Source organism: Taeniopygia guttata, chromosome 1 (assembly GCF_048771995.1).
Source record: "Taeniopygia guttata chromosome 1, bTaeGut7.mat, whole genome shotgun sequence".
NCBI lineage: Eukaryota > Metazoa > Chordata > Aves > Passeriformes > Estrildidae > Taeniopygia > Taeniopygia guttata.
The window spans coordinates 70,063,453-70,085,416 of record NC_133024.1 but is presented as its reverse complement, the minus strand read 5'-3'; the positions used below and the strand labels follow the sequence as shown (position 1 = coordinate 70,085,416).

General features: G+C 36.9%; 1 protein-coding gene across 2 annotated transcripts in view; it reads right to left on the bottom strand.

Moving 5' to 3' along the window:
- The window catches only part of MICU2 (mitochondrial calcium uptake 2), a 134,423-nt gene that overhangs the window by 19,220 nt on the left and 93,239 nt on the right, over positions 1-21,964 (bottom strand). For both annotated transcript variants that reach the window (XR_012056634.1, XM_030275367.4), the window contains exons 3-7: positions 21,742-21,773; positions 21,554-21,629; positions 16,874-16,921; positions 12,920-13,002; positions 6,983-7,045 (exon numbers count right to left, since the gene is read on the bottom strand). Coding sequence is in view for 1 of the 2 variants with exons in the window: in XM_030275367.4 (XP_030131227.3) it covers positions 6,983-7,045; positions 12,920-13,002; positions 16,874-16,921; positions 21,554-21,629; positions 21,742-21,773 (302 nt within the window). In the remaining variant the exon portion in view is untranslated. The remainder of the gene's footprint in view (positions 1-6,982; positions 7,046-12,919; positions 13,003-16,873; positions 16,922-21,553; positions 21,630-21,741; positions 21,774-21,964) is intronic.

Below are 21,964 nucleotides of genomic sequence, written 5' to 3'. Positions count from 1 at the left end.
TATAACAAATATGCACCTACTTGCTGGCTACCTTCTTTATCAGTTGAAATTTCACAGTGAAACTGGCAGATGTCCAAACACTATGTTAGTGAGAGTTAAATATATTTTAAAACTACAAAACAGTACATTCCTTTAAAGCATAAAATGCAACAGGAGACCACAGAGACTACAGCTTAAGGGTGAAATTTTAAAAAATTGCTTTTCCTAGAGTTAATGCTATTAAATTAAAGTACATGTTAGTACATAATTCCTTTTTGTCCACAGAATCATTAGGAGCTTTTGCTGCTGATCTGTATAAATTAGTACCGACATGACAAATCCTTGTTAGAAGATAATGAGAATTCTATTAATATTTCCAACACCTCGCCCTTGTGAGCTTGGGTGAAAGAATGGAATGTCTCTCTTGGCAATAAGAATCAAATGGTAACCCAATCCCAGGCTGCAAAGCAGACCAGACTGGTAGACTTGAGTCACTATCTACACTGAGTGAAAGTTTGTATTCTGGTGTATCTGGCTGCTTCAGGCCCTGGGATTGTGCACCATAGGATTCTTTTGATCAGTGTATTTTACAGAAAGCTGAGGCACAGAGTGGAAAAAGGATCCCAGTGGTCTGAGTTTCATCTTGATACAAGCACAGGATGGGGCAGAGACATGTATCACAAATGGGGAACTCAGACATGTTCCAGAATCCCAAAGACCACACAATCTGATGCCACACAAGTCTATCAACTAATGAATATGTGTGTACGTATTACAAACATAGGATAATTTTCCTAGAGTAATGTTAACGCCTCCTACACTTTTCAACAGTATCATGAACTGCTGAATTATGAAATTATTCCTTTTTAAGCAAGATCAGATAACACAAGTTATTTCCTTATTACATTAGAGGCCTGATGCTGCAAAAACTGAGTCATAGGCAAAGACCTACCTAATACTGTAGCTTTCCACTGAGCTTTTGACATTTAGGACTTGATACTGCAGCAAGTACCAACAAGTGTCACTGAGAAGAAACTTTATCGCATGGTGAGATGGGACTTTCAGAATAATGTATCTAACTGATTTCCAAAACTCATCTGAAATGTTAATAGACTTACTGTCTCTAGATTCTTACCACTTTTCCTTGCAGAATTTGCCTGAGGCATGACTGGAAAGCAGTCATCATGATTAAAATCTGCAATTCGTTTCTTGTTCTCTTGCTTGCTTCCTGAGACATGGTATTTGCTGTGCAAATGTATTACTTCACTAGAAATTTTAAGAATAATACATATTTTGGATTGAATATTTTTTTTTAGTTGAGACAGAAGGAGACTAAGTAGATGGAAGAATAGGCAGAGAAGTGAGGTTGGGCAAGGAGGACAATACCTTAGTTGCTGTCTGCTAGTGATGTCCAAATATTTACAAAGTTAAAATGAAATCTTTGCAAATTTTTCTGAGTACGCTTCTCTGCAATCCTCTTTGTTTTTAAGCTGCTAGCTCAGTCAATTCACCATGCCAGGCTTCTATTCCAGCCTAGCTTCACACACTGCTAAAGAGAATTCAAGCTTTCTGTCATTTTGAGAATCTCCCAGATGCTGGGATATATCCTATGACTCAGTTCTGGTAAGAAGGTTTAAAAGATGTGCCCATTATGAAATTAACCCTAACAGTTACAGTCAGTCAAAAGAACTGTAAGCAGGCCAGCTAGTGGGACCAGGAGATACAGACCTCCAAAAGCAGTCCTTTTTGGCAAAGCCCAGTCATTCTCAAGTGGGCCCCAGAATTAAACTGTGTCTTTTATGGTAAATCAACTTTCATCCTAATGTGACTCCATACTGAAGTTTTTCATGTTTTGCAATGCACCTTCTTATTGGGTAGGATTCAAGAATACCTCAGGTCTGATGCAGAAGGGCTGAAATGTGCACAGATGATTCTAAAGAGGATATAATATTTGAGAAGTCTGACAGAACATCTTCTAAATTATGAACAGCATTTAATAACCCCCGTAATTCGTATTACTGGGACTATCAGTTCTTTTCTTAATGACAACTAATGCCATGGAATCACTCTGCTGTACACTTAGGGCCTTCAGTAATGAAGAACATGTAACTTCACAGACATCCTCAGGTTTCAGTGCATCATTCACAATTCTGTATCAATTCATAAGGAGATACATAATAAAAATGGTTTCCAGGCAATGGAGCTAAAACTAATCTGGGAATAGATGCTGCAGGAGATATGCAAGCCCCAAACAGAAACAGGTTGAACTTTGTCTTCTGAGCAGGATGATTGCACCAAGCAGTTGGGGAATGGCACTGCTGCACTGCAAAGCCCTGCTGGCAGCCTGAGAAAGCAGCTCCTACACACGGCTGGGGATAGCTCCTCACAGGAACCCATGCCATGCCTCTCTGTCGTGGCATACTTTAAAAATGTGACTTTGCACCAAAGAAAGAGATTCCATTATGAGGACCCCCCTCAGGAGGTGTGATGTGCTATGAAACTCATTCTTTTGATCATGGCAGACTTGGCCTTGAAGGCCGAGCACATCCATCCTCAGCACGCACAAACCCTCTTGCTCTCAGTGCTGAAAATGGCTCAGGTGACCTGCCACCAGCTCCCCAGCGAGCTCCTGCTCAAATATGTTTCCTTCTCTCTCAAGGTTACAATGTCATGAGATCATATGGAAAAATAAAATAATATCCTTGCCCACAAGGTAAAAAATGACCCAGCACTTTTTCAAGAATCTAATATTTTGATGTCCAACAGTTTGGTTCTTTTAGGGGGTCTGCCTGTCTGAAGAACTTTCTTTAAAGCACATCACACTGCTCCTTGGTTTAAAGTATCTAAAAGCTTTTTAACAGAATTCAGTGTTAAATTGCTGACACAAACCATACATATTTATGTTGGAGAAGATAGGTCAATAAAAAATGTGCATTCCATCTGAACTGAGAGGTTACAAGATTAATGACAGACTCTTTGGGGAGGGATATTAATTTTAGTCTTGGACTAGATTCTTCTAAAATTTGATGTGCTGCACCCCTATTACAGAGTACTGCTGCACTAGAAGAGCATAGCTCCCAGCCACCACCTTCCTTCAGTTTTAAGCAGTCTTTAGCTATACTGAGCTACGCAGACTTAGAAGCACTGAGTAGAAAACTTTAAACCAGGTAGAGATCCTAGGGAGCAGATGAGCAAGTTATCATGACTTGCACAGTTCCTTGGTTGAGGAGATGCATCAAAATTCTGCAGTGTCTGAAGGTCCAAGTGTAAAACCTTGTCTTGACCAGGTAAGCAGAGAGAAATGTGTGAATGACTAATGTCATTTACTTCTTTTAGAACCACAGGGAAAAAAAAAGAAAGAAGTAGACAGGCTAAAACAACTTATACTCAAATAATATGAAATTGTTCATGTGTGAGTCTAAAAGTACACTTCATATAGTCACACAATTTCAGTTCCTAAGTTTTCTTATGTTTAAAAGAGATGAGCAGTTGTGTCCTCAACAACTAGTTATATACATAAAAAAAATCCCCAATTGTACTTCTCACACTTTGTATGAAAATGTATTCACTAGGGAATCCAGAATCATATCTTTAATCATTTGGAAATGAAATAATTCATTTATTTCACAACACTAATTTCATTTCAAGAACAAATACAAAATGCTCTGTATTGTCAATCCTCTTCTAACAGTAGCTAAAAGTAATTTATAAGTTTACTCATTAAATAAAGCATATTAAATGAAAGGTATTGAAAGTACTTGATAACTCATTATTCTAAATTCAAGGGCTTGAGAGCAAAGTCCCTGATTTAGATAACTGGTCTGTCCAGTAGATATTTGCCACCACTAGCACTGTTTTCACAGCCAAGACACTAAAGCACCTTATCCTGTTAGAGTATCCTTTTAAGGAACTCAGGGCAGGAACACAAAAACAACACATGCTGCTTGTGTGGCAACACCTTTTCAAAACAAACTAAATCTTCTAGTTCATGCACTTTCCTACTGCAATCTAGATCAGTTCCAGGCAGGGAGTTAGGCTCTCCTCTTCTATCAACCATGGTCATGTGTTCAGCTGGATGTTCCATATGAAGAACAGCTCTGCCAGGAAGCCAAATGGACCATTTCCTCTGGCCTATGGGGACGGTGCTTGAGCTGAGGCAGTCACTGCCTCTATTGGCTTCTGCACCATTTTCTCCAGTCTGATTAGAAAGAAGCAGCTCCAGTGTTTTAAGTCTGCCTGCAGCTCTCCTTCACTGTGTGCACCTCTGCTATGAGACTGCCAGATTGCCTGCTCTGCAAAATTCAGCATGGAACTTCCTAAAAGATGGAGCCAGTTAAGGCTGGGCAGATTATTATTTCTGCTTTTCTTCTATCATCAATTATAATATTGGAAAGATAAAAGCCCTTAATTGAAATATATGTATCTGGATAACCAATTCCACTTGTAATCCCATTCAAGGGCCAAAAACTAAGTGGTGAAAATTTGAATTTTAGGTGTGTAAGTCAAAGTGTCTGTAAAAAAGGCAGAGATACAAGCACCCCGGGAGAACAGCAAACTAATTTTTCTTTTCCTTATACAGTAACTCAATGAGTATAAATTATAAATTGGTGTCACCATAAAGTAAATAAATGACTGGGACCTTATTCTACACAGGGAATACACCTGCATATACCTACTGGTTAAACAGAGCTGCAGACTACCATTTAAACTGTATTTTCCTAGGTTGGTGACATTTGCCGTCTGGTACCAGAGACTGGGTTTACTTTGAAAAAACAGCAAACTCATAAGCAAATTGAGAAAGCGTTGTGGAAATAAAGAACCATTCCAAACACCAAAATTCTATTGCAGTATCTCAAGTTTTAAAAAGCATAGTCAACTTAAATGCCATATTTTTTATACTTCATCTGTTTTGCTTAAAGGCAATACTATGATTTACCATAATTATAAAAAATAAAGGGTAAAACATGTCCAACGATTACACTGTATGGTCAGATTCACTGCTTACAAAGATAATCAATTTCTTTGGTGAAAAGCCAAGACAGGAAGAAAATAAAAATTAAGAGAAATGTGATAATTTGGATTTTGCCACATAGAAATAGAGAGACCATAATAATTTCAAGTTAGCTGTATTCCCCAAAGCTATTTAATTCTTTCATACTAGAATTCCATTCATAATCTTCTCCGAAGCTGTATTAAATAACATTTTCTGGTTACAATAACTTCAGATTTTTCTCAATGGAGAACTTTGAAGACAAATTTTGAAGCAAGACAAAAACAAAATAGAGACATTCCAGCTCAGGTATTTAATTAGCTCACAATAAGCTTATGTGTTTATAACTAATCTGTCCAACTGTATCAAAGTTTCTCTGGAAATTTTATACTATAGCTGTGCAGTCATGCAGAATAAAGATCTTTTTCTTTCACTGTCATGACATTTAAGTCTCAATTTAAATAGATTTTGAGGAGCAGACAACCCTATTAATCCTAGCTTTTTTAATCTGGTGATTGATGAAAAGATTCAAGAAAGGAGATTGTTGTTTGTCGATCAAATAATTTTAAACTCAACTTCGAATATACACCATGGGAGGAAAACTTTTGTGAATCAGAAGACAGTTTATGCCTAATAAATTTTAAAGGCGTCAGCAACAGCCACTTCCGCTTTTTCCTCAGGCATGTGAAAAAGTAAAGAACATGAGCATCTCTTTGTAGAAACTGCTGATGCATGATTTACAAAGCAGAGCCCTCTATAAATTCCCTATTGAATGCTTCCAATATGAGCAGCCACTGCCTCATGCCCAGTGTAAACTGAAAGTTTACAGCCAACAGCAAGCTGTTGATATAAGCAGCATCTTTTAGTAATAGATGGAGATAATCCAGCTGTACTCTCCCCTTCTTTAGACTCACAGAATAATTTAGATTGGAGAAGATCTCTTAAGATTATTGAGTCCAACCATTAACCCAGTACTGCCAAGTCCCTCACTAAACCATGTCTCTATGCACCACATCCACATGTATTTTGAATGCTTTCAGGGATGGCGATTCCACCATTTCCCTGGGCATCTTGTTACAGTGCTTGACCAATGTCAGTGAAAATTTTTTCCAAATATCCAATCTAAACCTCCCTTGGTGCAACTTGAGGCCATTTTCACTTGTCCCATCAGTTGTAATATGGTTCATTAGCTTCTTCTGAGGTGTTTCAGTATGCTCAGGATTCCCCCTCTCTGTTTTCAGTCTCACTTAGTGTCACCCAGGCTACAGATTATCTTGTCTCTGTGCTGACTACGGACTCAAGAAGAGACTCTACCTGAGAAGAAGGGAGGTTGCAGGTGGCTGGATTCATGGGAAAACAGAAGAGACTAGGAACTTACCTGTCCCTTTCATTGATGAGATATAGTCACTATTTGTTAGTTGTTAGGTCTGCAAAACAGTGCAACTTCTTTTCCAGCTGGACAATCATACTCTAGGATTGTTTCTTCTGGTCTGCATCTATGCTGCCTATTTCTGGAAATTGACTTGACTAAAATAATCCTTGCCTTTGTCACCTCAGTGACAATAACCAAATTTCAAACCAACTCAGAATAAGCTGATATTACTGCAACAGCAGCACTCAGGAAAACTTAAGCTATAGATTTCCGTTTGGAAAGCCCTCTATTCTTATACGGCAATATGGAGCTCTTCCTGAACTTTTCATAAGTAGAGGAGAGTTACTTTAAAGAGAGGCTCACAGAAACCAACCAAGTGAATACACAGTCATGAAATACTCTGATTGCACCCATTTCATCAGAAGGCTCAGAAATGACAAACATTTTTCTCCCCCAGTTAGAAAGCAGTTGACAAATCATGGCCTTTCATTTAATTAAAGCACTAATATATACTTATCTAAAAACTTATATACTAATATATATAGTTATATATTTATCTTAACTTTAACTTATATACTTATCTAAAAACTCTGGGAAACACGACAATGTTTTTGTGAGGAAAATGTATCTCTATTTCATACCCGAAGTACAGTTTCGTCTCCAGCTGCTTTCAAGTCATCTTCCTTCCCAATGATTCTCTGTAGCTGTAATTATTGAAACAGGAGAAAAGAACAGGAAAATTACAAATTTGATTTTATTAGAGCCTTCTTTTTCTGAACCTTGATTTAATTGCACCTTTTCTTAATTATACATTTCTGCAAGGTTCTCTAGTCATGACAAAATATTTGCATACTTGAAGATACTTTGCTATTCAGACACACTTTTTCCTAGGAATGTCTTATCTACTGTGGTTAATATAACCAAACATGAATCTATCTCTTGCAGTCCAGTGCTTACTCTATTTTTAGAGGGTAGATTTCCTAGCACCAGAAGCTTAGTTTTCACTTCAGAAGATTTTGGAAGTCTAGGGTATAATATCAAGGATCATTCCAGAAATAAAAATTATCCTGATTTTCATGCTGTCCTTCTAGATAGTTTTACATAGTTCTGTAATAAACACGATCTTCTGGACATGAAAAACACATCTGTTCAAATGAGGTGCTATACAACTAATAATAAAGAATAATTTAATTCAATAAGAAAACATTTTTTTCAGAACTGGCATTAGGCAGAATGTGGTTTGAGTTTTCCCCTCCACCCTTGGAAAAAAATTAATCTTGAATGTATTAGCTAAGAAGATTTTTAGAATTACTGAAATGACTCACATTTAAAAACATAACTTCCACTGTCCCAAATAAAGCTTTAAGGTAATATAAACAGTGCACTAATTTGCAGTACCTCAAGTATATCAGAGCTGTAAGGTTTCTTTGACTGTATTTCAGCTTCAGAGATGAACACTGCCACAGGAACGACTGATTTAATATAGCACAAAGTACACCTACCTTTCAGACATTTGCATGAATCCTCAAAAGGACAGCAGAAATGAAAGAACAAAGGACTTAATACATTTCAGGTAGAGATATGGAATTACACTTATCACTCTGAATTTGGAGACATTAAAAGATGCTTTTAAAGCTCAAGGATTTCAAAACTGCTGGTTTGCTTCTCAAACATTTCTGAGTGATTCCTCAAGCTGCTCATTAAAACCAGGAAAAGGTTCATTACCAAATTTACAGTCATTATTCTGGGGAGTTTTTAAACTCTCCTTTGTTGTTATTTTTGTTTTTGTTGTTTTTCTTTTTTGGGTCTTCAGAGAAGCCGTATGGGCTTGTAAATAGTAAGAAAAACATGCTATGGATTTGTGCTGCCAAAGGTCATCCCTTGACCTCAAAGTTTGAGTAATTAACCTGTTCTGGGTTTGTTTGGATTTTTTTATCCTTTTTTTTTTTTTGTTTCTCGGGATGCTTACTTTCTATTATTAGTTTTAAATTGCATTTCTTCATAGTATTTACCAAGAGAAATGCTGTAAAGCAAGGCAATTAAACACCACTCGTTCCTCCAAATTATCTTTATTTTTGATCATTTACAAAACAAATGACTAGTACAGTAAAAGCACTGTGAATTTCTTCATAGCAAAATAGCATTATAGAGCTGTGGGTAAAACCACAACTGCTTGTCCATATTCTCACTGAGAAATCACATTTGTTCTTACCTGAAAAATCAATCATTTGATCACACACAAGGAATAAAGCTGCAAATACTTTCCAAACAGGAGAGAAATGATATTTTTCTCTTTTGGATTTTATTTCTAAAGGACTCTTAAAAAAATCCGCAGTGTAGATTTCAGTAGCAGAGGCTACTGAAGAACATAGACACACAGCATAATTATTTTCACAAGTATTCTGAAAGATTTCACTTTTTATTTTCTTGCACTGTATGAAAATTCTCAGAGTGCTTGAAACTATTTCCAGAAGTCTTGTTGATTGTTTTTTAGCATAGTGCAGCAACTACTCACAGAGGGAGAAGAATTCTGCCCTCAAGAAATGGACTCCTCCATGTAACATTTATTTGTATTTAATATTTATACCTGCTCACCACTCACTATAATAATGGCTAATTCAAAGATAATGAGACTTATTATGCAAAAGTGAAGCCTTTACTGAAGACAGAAGTAATCTGTTCTGAACAAGCCTTTCTGGCAGAAAGACTATGTCTGTCTTTAAAAATAAAAAAGTTGCTTGAGAGAGATCAATGCTTGTGGATGCTCTAAGATTACACAAGTGCTCTGTGCCACAGCTGCTGAGTGTTGGGTGCTGGCTCATTCAGCCCTAGATGAAGCTCTACAAGTATTTTGTGGTATCTGCTCTCCAGCAGAAGTGTATAAGACTGTCTACTTAGCTCTTGCATGTGCCATCAGAGCTACTCTGCCTTTATTCCCTGTAGTTTTGAACTGTCATTAATTTTACTTAGACATCTTTAATCAGGACAGATTTAGAGAGTTAGGGAAATTCCTTACTTGCTGGGGATTTTGGGAACTTTGGTAGCCTTATTCTTGGTGGGAGGTCTCAGATTAATGTGCATGGGTTATTATGTGTCTGGAAATCCCCCTCACCAAATCTCAAGTAAATGTCTTGGAAGTGCAGAGTTCACAGAAGTATCTTACTGTCCTCACAGAGATGCAGATAACATGTCTCTGAGAAATGATTCTGCACTCTGGCAGGGGCTGATTAAAGAGTGGCAGCTAACATCTGTGAGCATGCCATTTCTACCTCTTCTTCATCCAGGAGTTCCAGGGCAAAGCAACAAAACCCTCTTGGCCCTAATACTGAAATGTCTCTTGTACTGTGACTGTTTACCACTGAAATGTGGATTAAGCAGAATTACACTGGCTTCAATACAAAGAAATAGGGAGGAGAGAGAACAAGAGTATCCCTGTGAAGTGAGAGACTTTTACTGGAAATGAGGAAAATGTGCACTGAAATGGAAAGGCTACAGAGGACAAGATAAACTCCCTTGTTGAAAACATGGGATTGCATTCAAGATCTCCTTTCCCAAACATCCATTTTGGTTAGCAGAGAACACTGGGAAATTCTGCATCTCCCACTCCTGAAGTGCCTGATCCATACAGGTTTGAACAGCCTATATCCCATCACATAATGCAGGCACTGAGGACTGACTGGGGTTGGAGTTTCTTTCATCACGGTCTCCCTTTCCTGAATGACCTGCTTGACACATCCTGTGCCTGTTCATCCAGGAACATGTGAGAATTGAGATATACACAATCTAAAGAATGACGGACATTTTGCAAACCATAAGGGAAGTTCTTACCTCTAAGACTCTACAGTCAGACAACACAGACATACATAGAAGTCTAATCAGTAGATAACAGTGGGAAATAGGGAGCACAAGAGGTGACAAAGAAAGAAAACAAACCAGCAATGAAATTTCTTTTCCCACTGCGCCCTGCCTACAGACACTGCCTCCTGATTACTCCTTCTTCACTATTCTTTTCCATTGCATTTTCCTTACTTATATTTCCTGATGTTATTGTCAAATATAGTGTGGAAATCACAATAGAATAGTTCAGATATATTTTCCTAGGATGCCAACTGGGACAAGACAAATGACAGATCTGCCACATAATTGACTGATTTATTAGCTATCTAGAAAATTTCCATGATGCCTACAGAACTAGAGCATACAGATGAACACATACACTTATTTCCACATTCTTACATTATAAAAATTTTATTTTTAAACCTAATCTATAAAGTTTTGCTTGAAAATATTTTCCTCTGTAAATATTACCAAAACAGTAACAAGAGAAAACCCATTCTCTGACTGACTTGCATCCCGTGGGACTTCTTTGAATTTTATGATTCTTGTGAGTTGACAAAGTAATTTATATGTTTTGTTTTTTTTTTTTTTACCACGCTATATTATTTTACCAATACAGCCCAAAATGGAAATGCAAAGTAACAATCTATCTAACCAGAATAATTTTCATTTAGCTTGATTGCCTCTATAGAAATGAAATTATTTTAATGATTTATATAACGTTTTCACCTCTACATTTGATGATTTTCTGTTGTTTATACTGGCTGATTCAATTAGAATACCTGAAATGGGTGACGATGTTAAATATATAACATATTTCACATCTCCCCAAAAGAGCAGTGTAAGAATCTCCTTATTTGTTTAACTGATAGTACGTTTTTAAAGAAAGCACTGCTAAGGTGGCACTTTGGTGCAAAGACATTACAAGCTGAACATGTTCACTCGTATTCATGGAGTTACTTTCGCTTGTAACATATTGTTTTGCAGCTGAATAATACAGCCATAACAGACTTACTGCTAGTCTGATAACAATTCACTATGATTGCACCTTGTTTAGTAGGTCAAAAATACAGGTTTTACAAGAATTTAATTTATTTTTAATCAGCAGAATAATTAACACTTTAACAGAACAAATTCTTAAAAACTAAAAGATCTTGTGTAGCAACAAATGGGTGTAAGGCTGTGCTGCTTTTGGCTGGGATATAGTTAATTTCCTTCACAGTGGCTGGTGTGGGAGTGTGTTTTAGATTTGTGTGGAACAGAGGGCTGATAACAGGGAGATGTTTTTGTTATTCCTGAGCAGGGCTTACACAGAGCCAAAGCCTTTTCTGCTTTTGTACTGCCATGCTGGGGCTGCTTGTGAGGCTGGAGGGGGGACACAGCCAGGACAGGTGACCCCAACTGACCAAAGGGACATTGCAGACCATCTGACATGCTCTGTGCATAAAGTTGGGGGAAGGAGGAAGAGGAGGACATTTGCAGCAATAGCTTTTGTCTTCCCAAGTCACCATTACATGTGGTGGGTCCCTGCTCTCGTGGGGATGGCTGAACACTGCTGCCCAGGGGAAGCAGTGAATTAATCCCTTGTTTTGCTTTGCTTGTGTGCATGGCTTTTGCTTTGCCTATTAAAATGTCTTTGTCTCAATCCATTCTCTTACCCTTCTGATTATCTCCCTGATCCAGCTGGTGGGAGAAAGAACATGTAGCACGACAAAGGTATCTGCAGGTTAAGTTAGGGGCTTCTGGCAACACTGTCTTGGAAAATGATCTAATTTCAAGTATTATTTTCAGATAGTACTACTAAGTCTAGAAGTATTTTTGCAACATTTTAGAATAGATTTAAAGTATGACTCATCAACTGTAACCTTGCTAACAGACAATTCACTGAAAAAAAGGTGCTAAGTACAAAACACGTGAACAGCTACTCTATTATTAATCAACCGGTCCATCTTTAAAAGTTTTAGATTTTAAGGTTTTCTAGAGACATGAGTTCGTGATCAGCTTTAATGTCACCCTAGTGACAGAAAGTAACTTGAATTGTAGTAGCTATGTCATCTTCTTATAAAATTGTGTCTCCACTTACCTCCAATATGAATTAAGGATCTGAAATAAGTTGAGGGAGTCTATTAAAAATTATGATTGTTAATTCTGCATTCAACTTTTAACAAGAAGTACATAGTTAGTCTTCTGTTAAATATTTAAAAGTTGAATAAGCTATATAATGAAGCCTATTCTTCTTAAAAACTCAGAGCTAGATTTTGTTAGTTTTTAAAGTATCTACCTTTCTCCCCCATAGTTTGGATATTATATGGGAAAAAACCTGCTGTTTTTCTTCAAAGCGTGAATTGATAAAAATCTTTCTGCAACAGCAAGTAAAATTAATAAAGACCAAAAGAGGATGGGGAATTAAAGAAATTATTCAACATATTAAGAAAACAAAAGACTCTTCCAGATGATTATTTAAATTAGCTCATGGGATTAATGGATATACACAAATTCCTACCTTCCTAGTAGCAGATATTTACCTACAATTCTAAGGTAACACTTACACAAGTGGATTCAATTATAATAAGTATTTCTATTGCAATACTTCAATATGTGCCCTTTCATATAAAATATGTTAGTAAGCATGTGATCATAGACTGGACTGAAAAACAGGCTTGATGATTTTAATAAATCTTCACTAAGCAAATATAACCTATGGATCTATTTAAAATTAAAACTTATGTAAATACACCTACCTTAAAGAATTCTTTCTTTTCAACTTGTTCATTGCCATCTGCATCCAACATTTTAAAGGCAATCTGAAGCCCAGTCTGGGGTTCTGCAACAAATTGCAAAAGAACTTTATTGAAAATATCACATACTTACACTAGAACTCAAAAACCAAATGTAAAATGAGTACTGACTCTGGTTCAGTTCTCCATTGTTATGTACATACATGGTATTTCCAGTGAACCATACACACCTCTTCCAATACAAGCAAACTGTTTAAACACCTTTTTACTATCATTTCAAGGGATAATTAATGCAATGATGGCAAGGAAGAAAAGCCAGCAGTGTCTAAGTACAAGCCATAAATGTTCATCGCACTCCAGTGAAAATACTGTATCGCTTACTGGCCGGGTCTGAAGGTATTCCCAAAGGGTGTCTCTATAATCCCATCTGCAGTCTAGCTTTGCCTTGTTTATAAGAGCTCCTTTTCAGGTGAGAAAAATGGAAAACTATTTCTGGCTGTTTTTGACAAAAGCATGTTTTGTGTGACTCCCATAAAGATGATTTTTTTCCAGGAATTCTACACAATTTTGCCCTGCATTTCCTTCACCGAGTGGATGTTTCTTTCCAACACAAAATGTAATGAGTTCTGAATCTTGAAGACACTACAAAAGTATGGTGTGTTTCAAGCTCCTTCCCACAATTTCCTGATCTTAATTTTCTTACAGGAGGTGGCCTTGAACATTGGCAAGCCCACACAGGAGCAACATGCTGCTGAAATGTAGCTACAGTTCACTGTGGTAGCAAGCCCTTATCCCAGTAATCTCTAGAGCAGGTGAATTAATGCCACAATCCAGTCATGTCATATGAAAGCCATGGACTTATTGTCTCTGGAATATATTGATGCTTCCAAGACCAATGCTGGACTCATGAGGGCAGTGAAGTAGTATTCTAAAAAACTCCAATGTCTTCAGAGTTTTTATTCTGGAAATATATTCTTCTAGTTGCATTCTGTAAAGTTTTAAACCTTACTTTTTTTTAAGAGAATCTTTCTGCAAAGGAAACAACCTAAAGAACTATCCCATTTCTTTTAAGTCATAACAAGATGGTTAAAGAAAGAACTATTTTTACATTTTGAAAGTAACTACATCTTCAGCAGTCAACTAATATTTTGTGTGAAGCAATCTTGTGATGCAGGGGTATTTTATAAATACTGCTGCAATCTGCACAGCAGTGCTGTCCCCAGCAACTGGGTTGATTTAATACTCAAAACTGGCTTGCTTTCCATGGAAATGCCACATGCTAAATTTGTGTTAGTGGTACAAAAGCAAGAAAAGGCTATCCAATAACATATTTAGAGAATATTGTAATTGATGCATTTAATAGCAATTCATACCATCTGTGTTCCAATTTTCAGATAAGAGAGCTGTTAGTGAAAATATAGACCTAAAGCTGCTTATACTGTTCAGAGATGACATACTTATCTGATATGATGTAACCCCAAAGGTATGTGTTTGTAAAATAAGCATAGTTCAAAGACTACCACAGATATATTTGTATTTAATTAGAATCAGGCAAAATTCCAAAATCTGAACAGAGAGCTTCATCCTGGCTGTGAGTGCAAGTTAGACCTAGGTGCTTCCTCTCCTAATATTCCTTCATTGACCAAGCTGTCAACTTGTATGACTGGGTAATTGAAACAAAGCTCTAAGTAAAGGTGACAACTTCAGTTCCTGGGCTTCTTCACCAGGCAGGGCTCCATTAACCTATTCCTAGAAATGAAATTCAATATAGCACTGGAAGAAAAAAGACAATGATGACACAAGGCACACAGAAAAGAGAAAAGGAAGTCATGGGGGAAAAAATAAAACCTTTGTCTGTCACAAAATTATATTTTCAAGTTCAGTGTTTTTACAGACTCTGATTTTGTACGACAGACAGCACGGTCTCATCAGCAGCGTGGAACCAGGAGTCTGATGACTCTTTTTCCATTTCCCTATTGCTCAGTTGGTGACTTGGAAGCAATTTAAATATTGATACCTGCTTAAGAAATCTCACATTAATTCTCACTAGTGAGAGAGACAGGTTGTGTAACTTGGAGCTGACTGACAGGGGATACTTGTTAAGCAAAGACAGAGGCACTAACACTTGTTGACATTTGCTTTCAAACTGATCAGTATGATAACCCTCTGTGTAACCAAAGCAGCAACATTACTACTGCATTTTTATTCTGTATTAAAAGATGCCTTTGTTTTTGAGGTTCAATACATTCCTATATAAATTCTGTGAAAAACAATGTTTGTCTGGAGAAGTGAACAACGTTCTCTGATACTGCTTCGATTTTCTAATTGTTTAAGCCAATAAGTCAGCACGAATTCACTTTCAGCTGCCATAAATTTCTAAAGAAATAGAATCTTTGACACTGATTCCTGAAACTTTAAGGTATTCTTCTGATGTCATAATTTGGCTGTCATAGTTGTCCTTTTTTAACATAAATTCATATTTTTTGAGTTGCAACAAATACTTTGAAATCAGAATCCTACCTGGGCTAAACTCCTGTCTCTGATTTTAAAAGCCACTTGAACACATGGTATAACTCATGTTCAAGCAGTGTATAGCATGGGACAGTCACCATTGCTGAAGCAGTGTATTTGTATGTTAAAGCTTAATGTATACCTATATATATGCAATTTAATACTGCATCCTAGCTAAAGTTGCCAAAGACATTATCCACCCTTCATGCTGTACAACAAGAATGAATGCAGGTCTGCTGAGAAATGAGGTAAGGTGCAGAAAGGCCACTTGAATTGTGCAGGAGGTGCATAATAATAGAGGGCTGGACATACTCTCTCCACTCTGTGGAGACCAACATTACTTGTTCATATTACACCATGAGAGGGTGAATTTCTAGAGCAAGGAAAATTTGTCAATTTATTTAAGGCCCAGCCATGGACCTTGCAGCCATGGAAGTGATGGGGGTCACACGAGAGTGATGCCTCTACAGTCGGTCAGGAAAGAAGTGACTGCTTCCTTCTCTAATTTCCCCATGCACCGATACATCAAATCTATTATGCCTGGCTTTGTCCCTTGCAGAAAATGTTAGACTTGTATAAATCAGTCAAACAAGACTGCATGTGGACAGTTCTGTGGACTATTCCATGGAAATGCATATGGACTACTTCACTACTGCTCTAGGGGTCTCGCCTGTAATGCTCATTGACACATCTCAAATCTTGGCGTTTTTAAGCATCACCTACACATCAGAACAAAACAGGGGGGTAGCAGGCATGGCACAGAGAAAGTATCACACAATCCCAGACCACTTCCATGCAAAGAACAAAAAATGCCTGTTGCTTGTAGATGAAACAAGTACCAAACAAAAGTTGTTTAAAAAAAAGTGCTTGAGAGAAAAAGGAAGGAAGTAAAGGAGAGGGGCTGAAATACGTGTACAATACTTGGAGGAAATAAAGTCAAAAGGAACAGAGGATAAGGAAAATGGACTTTAAAGTCAGACAAAAAGACATGGAAAAATTCTGCTGTTTATGTATTGCATCCATTGCAAATCTGAACACAATAAAAACAGGCAATTAGCTCTAAGACACCCCTGCATAAGCCATATTGCTAATGTCTCATTGTCCAAGATCATTATCCAGAAGAAAAATTCTTTATCTTCCCATCCAGTTCTTCTTCTTATTATGCAATTCTGTAACCAATGTCTCCTCCCTCTCAAAGGATTTCAATGACTTTTCTGATCCCATGGTGCAGGAAGTACCATAATTTTTGAAGTATTGCTATGGGCCAATGATGATACTGATGTCCATTTACATTTATGCATTGTCACATAAAAAAGTATAAAATACTTTTTTATGTTTTACAATAATGCAGAAATTTAGAAGCTAAAAATATTAGAAGAAAAGTTCCTGGAAAACTGTTAGTAGCTGAGTATTTGTGCCTATATATTTTAAATATATAATACTTACTCGTAAGAATTGTCAGCAAAAACAGATACTCTGCATAAGATATCAACCCTGAAAAAAAAAACATTTAAAAATTACTTGTGGAAAACCCCAAAAACTTAGAGCAAAATTTGAAAGGTTAAATCTTACAAATATAAAAAATGTAGTTTGACATAGTATTAACTATGTGTATTAAAGTAAGCCAAGCTACTATTTAATACATTTTTCACTTCTGTTTTTAGTACTCTGAACGTATGATTCCCTAACCCCAGACACATCAATGTTCATGTCTAACCAAGAAAGTAAGGTTTATTTGGTATTAACAAAAGGCCTACACTAAATCTTTGGATTCTCACTGAAAACATTCAATGTTTATAAAAAAGGCAAATAAATTAAATGTGCTTTGTCACATTTAGTACCTGGGAGGAGAACTACTCTAACATTACCCTGAAGGATCAAAGTCCTCCATCCTTTGGCAGGCTCGCAAAAGGCGGAGAATAGCTTCCCTCTAATTCTCAAGGGAACATGGCAACACGCAAAGCTGCCAAGCTGCTAGATTGTGCTGATAGTACTGCTGGGCCCTGTGCCAAGAGGAGGCTTCTTTTTTTTTTTTTTTAATAGGAACATGTCCTTTCTACAAGGTGAAAGTATTTCCCCCCCTTTTGAAGGAAAATTCCAGTGTTTTCTTTTGAAATACCGCCTTAAGTGAAAAGCCTGAACAAACACAAAGATGTGATAGTGTCAAAATAGAGTGTGCAAGCTAAAGATAGAGAGTGCAGAATGAGGGTGGCTAAACAACAGAATCTGAACCATCTGCCCTGCAATAATGTTTGGGGAAAAAAATGTAAAGGGCTTTTTTATAAATCACTTTTCAAAATAACTGAGCTACTTTTAACTTGTGAGCTAAACATTGTATAATGCTGAAGCTGCTTAAAATAATGAAGTTCAAACATGCCTATCTGTGCAAAGATAAACTATTTTTGTAATTTATATTTAGTTAATTGATAGATAAGGAGCCCACTTAAGCTTCAGTGATAAACAATTAACTTCTGATAAATTACTATGCAGAAGCAACAGCATTTGTATTTGACCTTAGATAGTAACTTAACACTTTTAAGTACCAGAGCTCAGAAATATTAAATTGCTAAATGCATGAGTCTCAAAATACAAGAACAAGCCTAAGCTAAAGGGAAGTCTAATGCTGATCTTGTTGCCAACACACTCTGGTTCCATAGCTCAGCTTTCCTCTCCATCAAAATAAAACTATTTACCCTATTATCCTACATGAATCGTGTTAATCAGCACAATACCACAAGCATACAATACACTGTGGAAATAAAAAATATTTTCATCTCAAAGACTAAGTCCTGCTTACAAGTTTTAGCATTTCTGTCATTGCAAGAATGCAAATTATTATTTTCATTGCTGTAAAACTTGGAATTGTATTCTTAGATGAAACATCTAGGTTTTCTACAAGTTTGAAATCAAATAAACACAAAAAGAACTCGTGTCCCATTTTTTTAGCTTATACGTCTAAGACAAGATTAAAAAAAAAAAAAGATAGAAACAAATAGGTGGCGAAAAGAATCAAGCAAATAGTGTGAAAAGCAGTGATCAAGATTCCTAATTTTGTTTTGTGCGTGAGACAGCAAAAGAATGTTTAAGGGAAAAATATAAAGGAAGACAAGGAGGCAACTGCTCAGGTCTGTATAGAAAACACCTCCCAGTCAAGGACTGCAGTGGTGTCAGCACAAAGACCCCTGACTGAAAATGTAACCACCAAGCAACGAAGGATGGCATTCCTGGGCAAGGAGAAGTGGGAGTCTGCCCCTCAGCTGTCTTGAGATGTTCTGCATGGCATAGTCTAAGGAAAACCTAGAAGCTGAAGACAAGTGGTTTATGCTAGGTAAAATGTAACATGGAGAGGCCAGTGTAGGGATGCAAAATAAGAGATGAGACAAAGAAGCTGTGGAAAAAAACGTGTTTATCAAAGTTTTTGAAAGGATATTAACATGGCAGATTATGGTTGTCAAAATCTGAGGGAAAAAAAGTTGTAATAATTGAGATACAAAATACTGAGCCCCTGGGAGTTTGGGCCTTTATAGATAGACAGGGTTCATTATACTATATAAAATTTTGCAGAAAGAATGTGCAAAATTTTTACAGAGATGGTAAGATGTGAAGAAAAGATCAATTTGAAGACAACACCTTACTGACTGGCTCAAGGGAGAAGCACCTGAATTGAAGAGGACTGGAAAGAGCCACTTTGAAAGAAATGGCACGAGTTTTCATCATCTTACTGTAATCTATCTGAAAAGTTGCTATAGTGAAATTGGTAAAAAGGTATATATAATAAAAATATGTAGAAATATTCTGGATTATTTTTTGAAACTTGACTCAATGCTTTACAGAAAATTCATGTCCTGCCTGATATTTTCTGGAAGACTGATTGCACTAAAATAATTTATCATAAGGATTTTAAATTTGTGGACTAATTTCCATTAAAAAACTTATTTTAATTCTATTGTCCTTTTTCTACATGCAGTGAGTGGCTAACTTACCTCATCCATAATGTAAATGAAGTATTTTGGTAATTTCCTTTTTTATTCTACAGTAATCATTACAAATGTGCTGAAATTAAAAGATGTAACACAGCAGACTTAAAAACCCAAAATAAGACAACCCATTGAAAATTAAATTCATATCCAAGCAGAATTTAAAAGATAAATACTTCATACACTGTTGAATGACTCAGCATACTTGCAGCCAAGAACGTGAAGTTTGCTTTGGCAAAATACTGTCATTTTCTAAAGCTAAAGGAACCTTCTCCTACCCTCCCTAGAAATATCTGTCCTCAAACTTACTAACAACTGCTGATAGTACAATATTCTTAATGCTGAATAAATCATAGGTGTATCTACAAAATATGACACAAATTTTAAAACTGCCCACTAGAAGGCAGAATCCCCTAGCATTACATTTTACAAACCAGACTGATGGCAGTTTTCTGTCTTCTTGACATTTAAATAACAATTTGAAGGTAGTTAAAATAACATCAGCTAAACAGTTGGACAGGGGTAGATTCATTATTCTGGTACTTGTAAAAGCATAAATATTTTCATTTTTAAACTGTGATAATAATGCATCTCTAAGCAAAAGCATCAAAGTCACTAAACAGGCATCATGACCAAAAATCGTAAAAACTCTGAGTATTGTGGGGACATATGGATGTCTGCACTGAATATTTCTGCATCATCTCAAACTCCTACCTGGCCTTTGAAGGACAGAGATTCAAACACACAGTGTTAAGCAAGGGTAGATCTTTGCCAGAATGCAGAAGACACCAAATCTGAGTGTACCACTCAGCCCACTTTGTGCCAAGCACTCAGCTGGGAGAGGTGCAGTAAGAGAAAGCTGCATTGATTTGCTGTTTTCAGTTTCTCTTTGTGGATTCCTGTTTTTCCCAGGCAGCATTCTCTGGGGATTTGCATTGTCCATCATGAGAAAAAGAAAGGCTCTAAAGAGAGAGAATATCCAAAAATTCAAGACTGAGAATACTTTAAGCTAAATCCTGGGAAAGCATGTGATGATTGGAAAAGGCACAGAAAAGGCAGGAATGTTTACTACAAACAGGATAGGGAAAAATTGTTAATTTGTTCAGAGACGTTTCAGGGCTTTTGGGGTATGCTGGGGCTTTCAGGAGCAGACTGATGAGCAAGGCACCCAGCTGGAGACCCTTGCAGGTCTGCACAAGGATGCAAGAAATGAACTGCAGGCAGAAGAGGCTGTGAGACCGAAGGGTAGGTGAAATGCTGCAGGCTGAGATTGAGGACTGCTCTCTTGGCACAAGCTTCCAGCCATGTCTGAGAATCTGCTGTGCATGGAGAAAGCACGGGCTCATGCTTGCCAAAGAACTGCAGCAGTGCAACAGCAGCTTTATTTTCCAGAAACATCCACAGGATAAGGGATTCAGGCTGAACTGTATGATACAGAAAGTTTGTGAATAGGCGCTGTCGGTCTTTCTCATTAGTTTGGGAATTTTGGTCTTTTGTTACTGTGAAATGGTTAATTGCTCATCTATTTGGTTTTCTTGATCCTCTTGTTTGTTTTCTCTCTTCAATTAATTTATGTTAATGAGATGTTTATTTGGTGTTCTTTAATCCCCCGTTGTTACACTAACAATATCCCCACTCTTAGTTTTCTCTTTATGTAGTCCAATATAAAGTGGAAATGCTGGGTGAAAAGAAAACAAAGCACATCAACACTGTGAAGGGTCACAGAGCTCCCAAAGAGGGAGAAATAAGTTCAACTGCTTTTGGAATCAGGGATACCACTTAATGTAACTAGGTACAAGTTTCACTTTTATTCATAGTTTCCATGCATTTAAGTTATATAGAAGAACAGTCAGGCTATTAACAAAAAGTCTTAAAAGTCCATTTTGTGTTCAAGTCATCCCTTTAGCCCTTTCCTCTTCCAAGCAGGCTTTTCAGTTCCTTTCATGTCTCCTCCTGCACCTGAGAAGGCTTTCCATTCCCAGCCTCTTTACTCTCTCTTGTGTAACAGAGATTTGCCAAGGAGGCAGCTACTAGCTAGATGAGGATGAAATAAAATCCATGAAAACCTCTTTAAAAATACATTCAACTCATACCATATAATGAGATAAAAAAGCAAGACATATTTTTCAGTATCAAAAGTGCTCATTACCTTTATCACCAAGCTCTCTAAAAAAGGTTGGTCCTGGTTTAGCTTTGGCAACATACAGCAGTGCAGCATCGACCTCCTTTAAAGACACAAACAAGAAAATATAAAGCCAGTTTTGAAAGAGACTTAATCACTTCAGTAACAGAAAGAATGCAAGTTCTTTTGAAGAAGGAAAGGAACATTTTGCTTACCTTTTTTGTCAGTTTCTTGGCTGAGGCTTTGCCTATAATAAAAAAAAATCGTCATCATTCAATAACAAACTGACTTTGAACTTTGATCAGGTTCTGTGGCATTTCTTCAGATTTTTATGGGAAAATGCTAAGTAATGTGAAACAGAGTATTTCGCAACAGACAGTTTGTTTCTAATTCCCACAATGATCATGAAAGGACAAGATTTAAAAATAATATGAGCAG